Source organism: Plectropomus leopardus, chromosome 12 (genome assembly GCF_026936395.1).
Source record: "Plectropomus leopardus strain MGB_pleo_1.0 chromosome 12, ASM2693639v1, whole genome shotgun sequence".
Classification (NCBI taxonomy): domain Eukaryota; kingdom Metazoa; phylum Chordata; class Actinopteri; order Perciformes; family Serranidae; genus Plectropomus; species Plectropomus leopardus.
In genome coordinates this window covers 15,548,352-15,563,804 of record NC_142187.1, presented here as the reverse complement: position 1 = coordinate 15,563,804, position 15,453 = coordinate 15,548,352, and the positions used below count along the sequence as shown (strand labels likewise).

General features: G+C 38.7%; 2 protein-coding genes across 3 annotated transcripts in view; one reads left to right on the top strand and one right to left on the bottom strand.

Moving 5' to 3' along the window:
* Positions 1-537: 537 nt before the first annotated feature.
* On the bottom strand, positions 538-2,430 carry LOC121951685 (cytochrome b-c1 complex subunit 6, mitochondrial-like). The gene is made up of 4 exons (XM_042498120.2): positions 2,271-2,430; positions 1,800-1,877; positions 1,086-1,247; positions 538-941 (listed from the first exon to the last, which is right to left on the bottom strand). The coding sequence occupies exons 1-4, from the start codon at positions 2,316-2,318 to the stop codon at positions 909-911; spliced, it is 321 nt and encodes a 106-aa protein (XP_042354054.1). The 5' UTR covers positions 2,319-2,430; the 3' UTR covers positions 538-908.
* A 107-nt stretch (positions 2,431-2,537) lies between these two features.
* The window catches only part of nsun4 (NOP2/Sun RNA methyltransferase 4), a 96,654-nt gene continuing 83,738 nt past the window's right edge, over positions 2,538-15,453 (top strand). The window contains exons 1-8 of one of the 2 annotated variants that reach the window (XM_042498477.2): positions 2,538-2,692; positions 3,584-3,803; positions 4,742-4,901; positions 5,146-5,300; positions 5,394-5,554; positions 5,659-5,783; positions 5,924-6,056; positions 6,857-9,176. In XM_042498477.2, the coding sequence (XP_042354411.2) occupies positions 2,597-2,692; positions 3,584-3,803; positions 4,742-4,901; positions 5,146-5,300; positions 5,394-5,554; positions 5,659-5,783; positions 5,924-6,056; positions 6,857-7,000 (1,194 nt within the window). In that variant the 5' untranslated portion in view covers positions 2,538-2,596 and the 3' untranslated portion in view covers positions 7,001-9,176. Of the gene's footprint in view, positions 2,693-3,583; positions 3,804-4,741; positions 4,902-5,145; positions 5,301-5,393; positions 5,555-5,658; positions 5,784-5,923; positions 6,057-6,856; positions 9,177-15,453 lie in introns of those variants that run through there. The other variant, XM_088085252.1, reaches the window with a different exon arrangement.

The following is a 15,453-nucleotide window of genomic DNA, read 5'->3' as shown; positions in this document are numbered from 1 at the left end:
TATCATTGGATTACAAAGAGAAATGTATTGATTAAAAAAAAGACATGGCAGCATAATTATGCATGAATGTCCTTTCAAAGAGCAATAAACTATTAATTCTTAATATTTTGACATTGTAATTGGAAAGTGAAAACAAGTTAAAATATCTATATTGAACATAGATAAGTGTTTGTGTGTGTGTGTGGGGGGGGGGGACATCAGCCCCACCCACGACAGAGCACTTGAGGACAGTAGCAGTTCGACCAGAAATAACAAAACGTGTCTAGGCAGTTTTCTGTTCTTTTGGCTTTGGGCGCTGTGCCCAAGCCTTGTAATGGTAGGAGAAACCCTGCTGTTTGTAAACTTTTGTATCAAATAATTCTAAACCATGCAATACTTTGTCATATCATCCAACTGTGTGCCTGAATGGTACGTTTTCTCTCCCACCAGACCCACAACCACAGACAGACTTCAAAGCTTAGTAAGTGCACACTCAGGCAATCACTTCCATTGGTATCACTGTGGAATCAAATGTGTTAAAATGACGCAACTCAGACATTTTGGAAAGCAAAGAAAGCCTTTATTTTCCGGTCTGATTGATGCATCTCTGACCAAACCTGAGGTAAATGTATTTCCAGAGCAGAATACTTGCTATTGCATAATAACTGGCCACAGTGAGATTGATGGTTTAAGCCCTGTCTTTGCACAACTTTTAACAACTTTGTTGCACTAATTATTAATACAAGCACTCACTCACATTTTACACACTGGGGCATGTATTTAGTCCAGGTACTCAAAAAAGACATTTACATTATAACACAGGAGAAAAACAACAAAACTGCCTTGATGAACTATTTTACAATTTTAGCAGTTTGTTTTTAGTTAAATAGATTCTACAGCTGAAAGTGGTGGAGGCTGGGCAGGAAGTTTCATTTCACTTTGTGGAACAGCTTGTGTGCTACCTGTAAAGAGAAAGGAGAAACAATTAGCATCTTCACTGGAAAATCAAGTCGACTGTTGTCTGGTTTCTGGTGTTGTTTGGGCACTGAAAGAGAAAGAAGGGTACATCCCATTTTTCTCCACTTCTTTGCATCTCGCACACTTACACAATGGTCCCGTGCATGCAGGAAGTCAAACAGTTCTTCTGTGCACTCCTCACTGGTGCTGGATCTCGAGCCAACTCGGGCTTCGCAGGTCTCCAGTATCTCCCTGTAGTGCACACAGTGTTCGGTCTGCTCGCACTTGGCTCGTATTGTTTCTAGAGGGTCCTGAGAGGGACAAAAAGCAAATGTGGTATATTTTCTTTTTATTTATATGTAACAGTTTATTTATTGATTACATTTTAAATTATTAATCTGAATCTGCAAAGTAGCTCAAGCTTTCAAATAAATGCAGTGGAATAAAAAGAACAATATTTAGCTCTGAATTTTGGTGGAGCAGATGTATAAGGTAGCAGAAAATTGAGTTACTGCAGAAATGTACAGGTACCTCAAAATTGTACTTGAGTACAATATTTGAGTAAATTTGCTGGTTACTTCTTTTCACTGAACGAACCTGGAAAACATGTTTTTCTTTTATTGTCGTACAAACCTAATAATCTTTTTACTTGAATGTGGGATCATGTCCTCTACACTCACAATGTGTGACTTTTATATTTTGCCCATTTCTGTCCTTATAAATCTTCCATACAGTTATGAAAGGTGTTTAGTCCCCATACTTTCAATATTTTTGTTTTTCTGTGAGTTTAGTATAAGATGACAGGTGTGTTCTTGGTTTGTCCTAAAAATATTTATCAAATTTATGAAGAAACACAAACTTACCACCATTTCTTCCTCTTCTTCTTCCTCCTCCTCCTCCTCCTCTTCCGCCTCTTCTTCCTCGGCAGGTGCGTCTTCCTCCTTATCAGTGACAAAAATATCACGGACATACTAATTACTATGTTCGTCAAAAACATGATTTTTATATTATACAACAAAAAAACCCATGTTACCACATATTTTAGATGTACCCACGTTAACTGAAGGATGGATATCAAAGTAACTATCTGTGTTACAACTTACATAAACCCGAGGCGTACCCTTGAAACAAAAAGAGCAAGATATCTATAAAAACTCATGTGCGGTTTAATTTACAGTTTAATCATCCTCCCACGTTAGATATTACAAGTGACACTGAGCTCGTTTCACCGCTAAACTGACCAGCAGAGTCGGGCTGCTGAGCTGTTGAGTAACATGGTCATATACACATACAAAAAGTGACTCCACGGGTACATATCGGTATTTTTTCAGTACCTCGTCGTCTGGGTCGTCGTACGTGATCATCTTCCTCTCAAAAACCATGGTTACACCGATAAAATTCACACAAATTTCGAAACAGAGGACGGCTCGTTAGCAGGAGCGCTTCTCTCGCTTGAGGACTTGAGGTCGTTCACACGCAGGAAACGACTAGAAGGCTTACCGGATAACGCTTCCTATTGGCTAAAAGGGATTACTGACTTTGATCTGGTCCAACCATTGGATTTTATTTAGCGTTAGGCCCGCCTACTGATTGACAGTGCGTGCGGAACTTTTTTTTTCAGTTCCCGATAGGAAGACGGGCTAAAATAAGTGTTGCACACATGATGGCGCTGCTCTTGGACGCCAGACTTCTGCTGAGAAAAGTTAAAGATTTAAGGTGTTTCACGCCAAAACGAAACCGAGTGAAGGAAAAATGGGTATGTTGTCAATGCATGGATAGATGAAGCACTTAATACAGTCGTTATCTGTAAAACAATTTCCTCTTTAGAGGTATAAAAGGTCTTTATTGTTTGGAGGTGTACAGAATATAGTTAGCCACGCAGCTACATAGAGCAGGCTAAATATTTAAAATAAGCTATTCATTTTGATAAGTATGTATACCGTGGCGAATTTCATCAATAAGAGCTGGACAAACAATGTTTACCCCTGAAATTAAAATATTGTGTGCAACTAAATTACAACATCTACAGTTGTGACTCCTTTAGCTCAAGGTAGTCATTGACACAGTACACTCATGCAGCTAACTGTAGTTTTTTTTTAAAAATTTAACCAAGGGATGGTACCTAATTCATCAGCAGAGGGGGGTGACCAGAGTGTAACATTTTTTTAAAATGTTTATCATGACCCTTTCCAGAGGTACAAATATTTTTCGTTGAGCTTCCCCAAGTGACAGGGGAAAAATGCTAAATTTAGTAGATATCACACACAGGCACATCACAGCCTCCACCATTAGCAACATGTGCTAACAATGACTGTTTTCCCTTAAAAAAATGTGCCATACACATTAGCAGTGGCCAAAAAAAAATATCAGTAACTTGGCATGGCAGCCCCCATCGTATTTTAAAAACGTACCCTGATGATTGTAGCTGAAACTTAAATACTGAGGTTTCATAAAGGTATTTAAAACTTTAAATACAAAATATTACCATTTAATGTTGAAGATCCCTAAGTCAATTAAAAAATATATAACTCCCATCCTGGGTTCCTCCCCCATGAACAGTCCCTAATTAACCACATAGACACAAAGATAAACATCAAAGCAAGCAAACATTTAAAATAAGTGTTTTGATCTCCTTGCTTCTTTACAGGCCACCACACGTGCCAAGCACCCTCCTACCAGTCTGGCCCTGCAGCACTTTGATGCCACCTACAGCGTCCAGCTGGGGCAGCTGTGGCCGTCAGTCAGAGCCGCCCTGCTTTCAGAGAGGAAATACGGAGCCCTCTTCAATAATTTCTCCCATGATTCAGTTCTGGCAGACCTCGAAGCCCAGGGATGTAGAGACTTCCTCAGTGACATAGATACAGACGGTAGGTGTGCATTTACCCCAGACTCACTCTACCTGATAATATTATATCAAGCATGGCGTGCAGAACTTAAAAAAAAAATCTTGACATCATGGCATTTATGTGATTTTTTTGTTTTTGCTTTTAAGAAATTGCATAGAAAAAAACTAGCAATTCTCTAAGTAGATGTAATGGCAGCCCTTTATTTGCATGTAATTGTTCTTATTTTGTACATGCTGATTTTGTAAAACAAAAATTATTCCTCAAAGATGAATCTGTCATGTTTTGCCCTGACAACCAAAAAAATTAAGAGACCAGTGCTAAAATTTCTAATTTTTCATCAACATTTGGTTTTATTGTGGTCAACAAGCCTCTCAATAGAAGGTGCAGGGAAGTACAGTACAATTTGAAATATACATGTCAGAAACATAATAATTCGTATTAAACTAGAATTATAATTTAAACCATATTATCGCTGAGTGTGAACTGAAGTTCTTAATTCCTATACGTTTTTTCCTCAAAAATAATTAAATTATAATTAAAAAATAATGTAAAGCACTTTCAGTGCAGTGCTTTACAAAAATCAAAATGAACAAAATAATAAAAATGATTTAAAATCCTTAAAGTCAAAGGTGATATAACATTGAACAAAATGAGCTATATTTTTAAGATAAAAATTTAAAAAATGATTAGTGTAATCAATGAAATATAAGTCAAGAAAATGCCTTTGTCTATGATAAGGTTTGCAGAAGTTGGAAAAACTGGTTGATCATTGCATTAATGAGAAATGGCAAAAAAAAAGAAGCAGAAAGTAAAAGCTAATCTTTGTTCATTGCAAAAAGCCACGTGCAAGTCAATTTTCCCTAAAACCCCTAATATTGAACTGCAATTTTTTTCTGTCATTTAAAAGCCTAATCTCTCTCCTCATATGATCAATTCAGCTTTTTTCTTTGTCACTGCAGCTCAGCAATACTTGGAGCAAGAATCAGGAGTTACAGCCGAGGAGGAATCCAGAAAGAAATCTGACACTGATGGTCAGCAGCTATCCTCTCTACAGCTCAGCCATAACATCAAGTGCTTCGTGTTTCCAAGAGGCGATATCACAAGATTCAAGTCTGCGCGGTAAGCTTATCTGTTCGTTATTTTAAAAAAAAAAGTAGCAATCAAGAATATTTTGATGCGTGAATTCAAAATATTTGCTTCAGCTGTCAGTTATAAGAAAACAGTTGACATTAACTGTGTTGTTACTTTAGTGAGTCAAAGTGGTTAAACATTTAGAGGATTTTGTTCTCCTCCAAATGAGAATTACTAACTGTTTCATGTTTTTTTTTTAAAGTTTGATTCCTTTTCCTTTTGTCTTCTAAAGACCCGACATGTGTGGGTTGCTGGGTTACTACCTGATGGACGCAGCATCTGTGCTGCCTTGTGTGGCACTGGATGTTCAAGAAGGTCACAGTGTGCTTGACCTCTGTGCTGCCCCGGGAGGTAAAACACTGGCTCTGCTTCAGACCCAGTCTGTTGGTAAGAGGAGGACCGCTCTCATCTTCTGTTTTCCTCACATAGCGCTGTTGTTCTGATTTTTAGTCGTAGTTAACTCCATCATCTGCTCTACAGGTTTCTTGTGTGCAAATGACACCTCAGTGTCTCGGACGTCACGACTGAGAAAAGTCCTCCACAGCTACGTTCCTAAGCTGCTTTTGACGGCTGAGAAATTACGTATCACCTCCTACGATGGCACCACTTGGGCGGACATCGAAAGGGACACTTTTGACAGAGTAGGCCATTGTTGTGTAATCATGTTGCCAGTGTTTGAATCAATGATATGTTTATCTTAACACCACCACTTTGTCCACCTCCTCCTCTCTTTTCCTTCTGTCAGGTGCTTGTTGATGTCCCCTGCACCACAGACAGACATTCACTCATGGAGGACGACAACAATATATTCGGAAAGAACAGGATCGGTGAGAGACGAAGACTTCCACAGCTACAGCTGGAGCTGTTGTTGTAAGTTTTGGTGAAAAATGTAAAGAGAGTGTCGATAAAACATTTTATGTGGTTGCATTTTGTCACATCAATATACAGCAAAGCCTGAAGTTAACATGATTATTTTATACAGAGTGACAAACGGTCTCTCTATCCTACAGGGCGGGAATCGCGGCAGCCCGTCCAGGTGGGGACATCCTGTATTCCACGTGCACACTTTCTCAAACCCAGAACCAGAGTGTGGTGGAACAAGCTGTCTTCTTGGCTCGAGAGAACCACGGCATCAACCTTCAGGTCAGTCACACACTGTCACTCTTAACAGGTAAGTGTTTATTAGAGATGATTATACGGCCTGGGTGAATGCTCGATTCTGATGGCATCCATTAAACCCTAAACACGGTCTGATAAAACTGTCTGTTAACTGCTCTAAAGTGAATGCACTGGTTACACAATAGTAACAGCCTGTATCTAATATAAGTAACCATAGCAACAGGGATGCAGTCAAAGCATCTGTTCACAATTTATTTCCAACACATCGTCTTTCAGTGCCTCATCCTCTGTTATTTTTGAGTGTTGGTTCAAAGGTTTCTACAAGCAGAGGGGACTATAAATATCTCTTTATTGCCAAGTTGGATAAAGCTTGTCCTGTTCACTGAGTAGTGAACAATGTGATGCATAATAAACTCATGGGACAGTGATGATTGTTTCCGGTATTAGGTAAACTCTAAGGTGTTACCAGATTGTGAAAGTTTGTGAAAAACATTACATTTTGATTGCAAATTGTACGAAAATATGAATGAATTTTCTTTTTTTTTCTCTGGCAATGACCATGGTGTAAGCCGGATAATGCCCTTTGAGGTGTTAATTATCAGTAAGCGTGTCAGACAGTTCACGCTTCCTGTTGGCTTTTTATTTGTTTGGCCTTATCCCTCACTTCACATTTCTCAACAGTAGTGGAAAATAATTTATCATTACGGTTCTGACCTCTGGACTATCAGGACATCCTAATGATGAACATGAGAACCAATTCACAACAAATAATTTCACCTTCCTCTTTTCCTCTCTCCCCCTGTGCTGGTCATACCTACATTCAGGTTGTTGATCTGCGACCCCTCACACACATGTTTAGGAAAACCTTTCACTTCGCTCCCGACCTCCACCTGGGTGAGATGGTAATCCCGCACTTAGCCGCTAACTTTGGCCCCATCTACATGTGCAAGCTGAGGAGGCTCACGTAGCTTGTGTGGACTGATGGACAGCTTTGCCAAAAATCCTGTGGACATTTGAATGACTGACTTAAGGACTTATGAGATGATCTTCTTGGCTCGTCTTTATGTATAAACTGTGGCTGCTGGAGCACTGAAGGTGAACTTTTCCTCGTGGTGGTGGACTGTTGAAACACTGGACTACACACTGTGACTGTAATCGCAATTAATCCAGTTGGAGGACTGGTACTGTGACATTATTGGGGACGGCACTGAATGACAGGGTTTTTTTTAATGGAGACTTTTGGACTCAACCAACATTAACGTCAAATTAATTTAAGAGAATTCTTGTTTTTTAAAGGGCATCAACAGTTTTTTTTAACCTGGACCCCATTTTCCCATTTGTTTTGTCTAAGTGACAAACGGAGACGACAATTTTTAAAATTGGTTGGTACCGAAAGGACTGCTGCAGCTGGCACACGCCATCATGAAACATTAATGTGCAGCTGTGCACCTTCAATTTCCATATAATAAAAGTGCTTGTTTTTGTCACAGACTAGCTCAAAATCTTATTATAAGTGTATGAAAACATTATTTAAAGGATCCCTACAGAGATAGCCTGTTATGTTAAAGAGTAAGATCATTTTTGTTAAAACAGAAATTGCTATTGTCAAACCTGCCAGCCTGCATTTAAATAGGCATAAATTTTATCATCCTAAAACACACTTATGATGATAGAAAAAAACAAACAAAAAAACTCACAAAAGCCGTCTTGGTTCATCTTTCCACTGTTCCAACAATCACCAACTCTAGTTTGGTTGAAATAAACCCCTAATTCTCTCAGTTAGACGTAAAAATATTATGGCTTTATACAAGCTTAAATAACAATTTATTTAAAAGGAGTCTGGTAGATTACGTGATGGGGATTTGGGGTGTGTTTCTGGTTCCCTACAGACATAGAGCGTCTTGTTAAAGAGTAAGATCATTTTTGTTTATCTAGGAGCAGCCCCAAAATTGCAATCGCCAAACCCACCAGACTCGATTTGAATGAACAATAATTTCATCATTGTAAATAACACTTGATTCAAAGAAGAAATAAAATAAAACTCCTAAAAACTGTCTTTGTTTGTCTTTCCACTGTTTGAGCAATCACCAGCTTTGGTTTGGTTGCAATAAATTGTTCATATCATAGTGGTGTCAGACACTTATAATAACAATCTGTGCCTGTCAGTGGCATTAAAAAACAAACAAAATGACAAAAAAACACTGGGAAAAATAGGGTCCAGGTTGAAAAATACTAAAGTTATCCTTTAAAGTAAGTCAAAACTCTGATTTACCAACATTTTTGGACTAAAGTGTTTTTCTTTTTATAGTTTTATTTTTACCCTGTAGGTGGCAACAGTAGCTTAATATTAAAAGTATCCTGTTCAGTATATCCTGTTCCCACTAGAGGACACTAAGGGTATGTCTGTAAAGGTTATATGTTGACAGGAGCTCCAGTATTTATGTCCTCAGAGATCACATTACTGAAACACACATTTCCATCAGAATTACCTGCTCTCTTTAACTCTCCCCTGAAAATGGGTTTGGCTTGTTCTATAGTTATTCATCAGGTTTGATAGCTTTGCCTAATAACACAATATGTGGGTATGTGGAAGGAGGGCATAATGAACAGGCAGGTAATGACTTATTTGACCATTTGGCTTTTCACATCTGAATCTGTGCAACTTTCATTATTATAGCTGGATTGACTCTGTTTTGCATTGACATCACTCAGGTGAAATGTTTCCTCTTATCACTGCCTAATGTGAGCGCTGAGGTGCCTCTTTTTCCATCACACCGCCGATGACCCTTTATGTTGTCCTGGCCAGGCAATGTAGCGTGAAAAAGGTGTGTGTATGTGTGTGTCTAACGAGTCCACCATCCATACCCACTGTCATTAAGCTGCTCCAAGTGCAGGAGCCGACTCCCATCCCCGTGCAGGGATGGACGGCAGCCATGCGGCTCCCAGATGAACATTAAAGAGGCAGCAGAGAGCTAAAATGGGACGTCTCGCCCTGTTTTGCCCCTCCGCTTTTTTATTCCACAGATGAGTGCAGATAATTTCCTGTGCGATTGTGAGTGATTACTGTATTACTGCGGTAAAAGGGGGATGTATCTGGGAATGCAGAGGGAATTAATGACACATAAAAACTATTTTTGTATTGACTGCTTTCGTCTCCAGGGCCTTGAATGCCTCCTCGCACATCTTGTGATTACCTAAACGTATTGTAAATATGTGTTTCCTATGGGCTCTTACATAAATTTACATGTTTTAACACTCAGGAGACGGCAGACTGTTAGAGATGAGTTACTCTCTACTCTGCATGTCTATAGACTCCACCGGCTGTCTGCTTTATTATTGAATTAGCCAATGCACCGCTGTGCATTTGTGTCCCTGTGTGTAAGCCTGTGTTAGGGAGACGTGTGCTGTGTATTAGAAAGATGAATATTATGGATTTAACTACACAACCACGCTTCTCTTGCGCTTTCAAATACAATTTAAAAGTGGCTTTTTTTCTAGTAAACATGCAAAACACTGTAATAGTGTTATATTCTCACCTCGTACCACACAAGCTACTGAATGAATGATCTTTTGCCCATTCATTATGACCTCCACATGTAAAAACTTAGCACCTACAATAGGTTGTTAAATGACAGCAGAAGGGAAAAGTCACTGAAACTGACACCTCTGAAGAGAAACAGGGGTTACAGATTTTTTGTCTGCATGTGTTGACTACCTGCCACGACAGCAACGGCAACATAGAGATGAACATTTAGGTGTCTTCATGTTTGGTAAAGACACACATGGTGACTTAGTGTTAGTCTGTGTATTTAAAGCAGATGCTGCTGTACCAACTGCGGTGTTTTCAGCCCAGAGGTGAAGATCAGACGCGTCCCAGTTGGCGGCGGGAGACAGGATTTCACTGGTGGGGGTCTTTGTCACAGATGCACTGTGTAGACTGAGCCCAGCAGGAAGCTGCTGCTCTCAGCCACAGGGAGGATAGAAAATGCTATACAGTGTGGATTTTTTTTTTTTTTTCGGATTACAGCTGTTGATGTTTTGGCCTTTTATTTCTGCATTTTCTATTTACTTTTACAGTCATCCGGTTGTCTTTTTTTTCAACTAATTTTTATTTAGTTTTCATCAACAACAATCCAGTGTATGAATTTTCCCTTTTCTTTGTCAGCTATAAATAACATTTGTACACATTATATTAAAAAATGCCATAAAAAGAAAAAGAAAACAACTTAGACATTGATTCTAAAGTAGTAAACAGCCAACCCAGTTAAATAGAAAAAATAAACAAATAAATTAGAAAGACATTTAAAATAGTAGTTGTAATTGTTCACTCTGCACAGCAATCGCACAGATGAAATATAAGTGCAATTTTTTTTCTATAGACTATGACAGATAATGTATGCATGTGATGTATGCATGGGGGGAATATAAAAGTAAGAGTTGAGCAGAGCCCTACTAGGTGATAAACCTCATTGTATTAATAAAAGCCAAGACAGGACCCTATTGTTTACTTAATGAGTATATATATTATTATATATATTTGTTTATTTTGATAAAGGTCCCAGACTTTTTGGATCCATGTATTGTATGTGGGTGGGTCTGGTTTCAGCCACCTCATTGATCATTGGTCACCTTTAAGTGAAACTTTTGTTACTGTGATCAAACAGAATGTGGAGGTACAGATGACATGCATGCTTTTTTTTCCTTAGATTTCTTTTCTTTTTTACACACATAAAATTTGTAAAATCCAGATAGTAAAAAAAAAACAAAAAAAAACAGCAAGGTGTCAGTAGAGGTCAAGAAGCCACAGGCTTGTACAGTGGACCTCCCCTCCTCTAAAGGAGAAAAACAAATAACAAAAAAGGATAAAAACTTTTGCATACCTCATATATATTGACAATCTTCCAGGTAATTGCAGTCATAGATCTATTACCACAAAAATAAAGCTCACAAACAGATTTCTAGACATACTGGATTTCATACTTTACTGTGGACGACCATTTACATTCTGTCATGGTTACATGTAGTACTTTTAACAGATACTTTCCTTCATAATATGGTTGGGCTCTATGATAATATATAATTAATCAACTGTCAGATGATTTAAGCAATTAAAGACTAAGTTGCATATAAATCAGCAGGTGCTCTTTTTGGCAATATAGTATTTTTCTATAATTTTTCCAGTAACATAATGATGTACATTTAGTTGAGATGTATTTAATTTGCTTTAATTTGAAATGTACTGGTTAAAGTTAATCCGAGATAAAATTTCTGATGATTAGTTTGATTTTTATTTATTTTCTTTTATCTCAGGGACAGTGCATATTAATAAACATCACTTTTATCATGCCAGAATTAGCCAGGAGGTTAGTTTTTATCTGCAGTACCTTGGGAATTTGGCTGCCTAAAATGAAGATACAAGTTTAAGAACAGTAATCATGATGTAAAGCATATCAGCCATGGCTTAAGTAAAACACAGACAGATACGAGCAGGACCATTTCAGATCTGAATTATCATCATTAATTAAAACTGTGTTTGATTACTGCACTTTGAAAAAAACTAGCATCAACATAAGTTGACAGTATTGTTGCAGACGTGGGCACAGCAACGCGAGCAGCTACAGAGTGAGTATGCAGCCGGTAAACCCAGTGATGCTACTGGTCACTTATCCTTATCTCGTGACACAAATACTCAAGGGAGCATTTCAAAGACAGGCTATCTTTAATGTTAATGCACATTTGATATGTGTTTACATAAGGTATTGACTATGATTTTACTTTACTGTTTATTCAGTGTGTTGCAAATTATATTTGTAGTTTTCAAAATTAAACTAGGTGACATGATTTCAGTGTGTGTTTAAGTACTTTTAGGACATTTTCAGCCCATTTTATCCCTGAAAACTGTAATAATTGTGGTTGTGATATGAATTTTTCATGCCATTTCATCTCTACCTATTACCCACTTAATGTGTGTTTTCTTTTAAAAATTTCATAAGGACAAATCTTCCTAGAAAATCTGGTGGCGAGTTCACATAACATGCCATATTGTGGACCAGTCTTGCTTTTATGTTACATTTGATGATGTCACGTGAGATAGTTGCACACTTTTTGTTGCACCTAACAGCTAAAAGTGTTTTCCATCAGCACCACAGACTGCCCTTTGAATGGTTTTAGACCAGCTTTGTATACCAGACACAAACTCAATATGTGATCTAAGCATTCTCCGATAGACTCCATAAACTGGCTGAGAGCGCTGCCGTTTGGTTCAGTGAGGCCCGCATTGGAAATGCAAGCGTAGGTTTAGGCTGCAGCCAGATTAAGAAAAGAGAGAATGGGGGTTTTCTTCTCTCTAAGAAGATTACCCGGGGAGGGGCGAGGTGGCAGTCAGAGTGTTTAAGAGAAAAAGGACAAGAAGAAAATGGAAGATGAAGTGGAACTAAAGGAGGGTGGCCCAGGATACACAGTTTAGCCACCTGTTGTCTCCCTCTTGATATCACTCCTCTTGTTGTTTCTCTATCTCTGTAATCATCTATCTTTGCCCCGTCTCTTCCCCTATTCTTTATTTAACATGTCACGATAAAAGTTAGAGGGTAAAAAGTCAAAGAGGGGCAAGCGTTGTTGCCGTATTAATTTTTTAGAGAAGTTTCACTCTCAAGCATCATGCATGAGTCGAATTTATTTGAGCACGATGTTTTCCAGCCAGGTTCTTTTTCTGCATGTGTATGTGCAGCTGTGAGCCTGATTGTACTTGTGCTCCCCTCTCCGTTAAGTTCCTGCTGGTGGTTTCCAGGAGGGCTTTGATGTGTATCTGGGCAATGCGCTATTAGAGGGATTTCCCTGGGCCTGACAGCTCAGAGAATATGCGGCGAAATGGCAATGCCAGTGGGCTAAAAGAATGCTGGAAACAGGATTAGGATCATATTCTGGCAGACCCTGTCACCTCCTCAATGGGCCGAGGTTTCTAACGCTGGCACTTTTCATTCTCGCCATGGTTAAAACCTTTAAGAGAACCATGGAGAGGAGGGAGGGAAAAAAAGCACTGATTGAATGGTACACTGTGATTTTTGTGTGGGGGGCTTGCTCCGGGGGCTGTGTGTGTGTGTGTGTGTATGTGTGTGTGAAAGAGAAAAAAAGAGAGTCAAAGCAGAAGATACAGCAAATGGTGGGTCTATGTAAATCACACACAGACCTTTCTTGTTTGAAAGTATGTATAGCTTTACTGCAATCTTAATTCCATGGTATAAAAAATGTGTACTCTGCAATATTTAAATGTTACGTTTGCTTTTATAAAATAATTATTGAGACAGGTATACTAAGGTATACTAGTGGTGGGCATCAATATTATATCCCTATTGTGATATGAGACTAGATATGGTCTTGAGTTTTGGATATTGTAATATTGTAATTCTGGTCTTGCCCTGGTTTTGAAGGCTGCATTGCAGTAGAGAGATGTGTGTGAAAGCACCAGTAGTCAAGCCTACAATATGGATTTTGAGGTATTTGGTCAAAAATACTGTAATATTTGATTTTCTGCATATTGCCTAGCACTAAGGTGTACGCAGGAATTGTAGGTTTCTGTTTTGAAACACAACATTTAAGCCTGGCCCCTCGTCCCCACACTGTATGTACACTGCGAGCTACGGCTGTAAGGACGTTACATTGTTGCAATCATTCAACAGCTCGCAACTAATCATTGATGTATGCCTGTGCTATGTTTATGAATCTGAACATGTACCAGGTTGATATGGAAACAAAAGTATTAAAGCAAAGGCAAAACTCAGTTAAAATTACATTTCACAGATCTCAAGTTTACAATTTAAACAATACCACATGCAAGTTGAAGTATTTTCATTTAAAATGTTGTGGTATTTTGATAGTGTTATATATATTAAAATCAACTGATTTAATCATCATATTTCATATTCCTCCCCGTACCACCACTGGTACCCGTGTCATGGTTTAAGAACCAGCTTTACCAAGCTAACTAAGCTAACCGTCGGCATAGTGCCGAGTTGTGAATCAAAAATTTGTATCACAATGTTTTTAAGATAGTGGCGGTTTTACTATATATCACAGCACCCCTACCCCTCTCCTTTATATATGCTTATAGTGGCCTATTCTACTGTCATGGGTTCATCAAATATTAAAACATTTTAATGTCATCAAACATCAGCGATCAGATTGGACTTTTGATTTTACTGGCACAGTTCAATTTGATTTTGATTTAACCTTTTTTCCCCCGACACTGATAATCATGCCACTGGTGGACTATCAGGTGTTGATTTGTAAAGATTGACGGATCAGATAAACTCGTCTACCGCCCAGCACTACGCCAGCACGCACCTGTCTACCTGAAAACAGGCCAACTCTGCGTGCTTTTAATCCACATCCTCTTCTTCAGTGCTCTCTAGTGAAAGTGAAAGCCAACCTCAAATTTACTCTAATTTTGAAATGAGCTTTGTCCACTTGGTGTTAAGCCTTGCTTTATTTGTGCCCCCTCTGCACTGTGACTGCTGTTTTTTGTAGTTTCATCATGGATGAGTGCTGCCACTACCCAGGCCCCCAGGAAGTGTACCAGCTTTGACGCCAGTTTTCATAGTGGCCAAACTGTGGAATTTCAGCTTCTGGGTTCGTAATGCCATGTCATACAGGCCAAAAAGACTTTTTGTCATAGACTTACATTGTAAAAGTAACATTTTCGGTGTATTTATTTATTTTGAGTGTCATGACCCCTGCAGCTCGTTTCAATATCTGGATTTGACCCATTCGGTCCGATAACATTTCGAATGTCTTGCCAAATCATTTTATCCCCACTCATGTTAGCAGAGGACTTAACCGGAAGGTAGATGCAGATGATCCAGATAATTTTACACCTGAGAGGTTGGACTTGTTTGTCTTCATGCGCCACTGACCAGCTTTAATAGAACTGAACACTTTATCTAGTTCTCTTTAAACATCCAGGTGCTACTACCAGATTGCTACTTTTTTAAAAAAGTCCTACACCTCACCTGCATGATGTTATTGACCGGAGGATACACACCCAAAAATCTTCTGACCACATCAAAATAAGAAGGCAGAGAGCAGAGTCTCTGTAGTTAAATATATTTTAGAAAAAAATCCTGCATAGTATACCTTTAGAGTTGAACTGTCTGTCTGAAATGATTTATGTATTGGGTTCATGTCTTCATGTTGCTGCCACAATCTATTGGGCGACTGGGCACAGTCTTTTCAAACCTCACACACACAGAAAAATACACACATGTTATCACTTGCTTAAAGGAAAGTAGATGGAGATAGGGGCGGTTATGGGGCTAAAGTGATGAATATACAAGCCTGAGTGTTAGAGATGGAAGCACCTGATCCAGCATCAAGAGCTCAACACACTTGACCCTGCAGCAGTACAATCTAGCAATCCCTGTTCAAC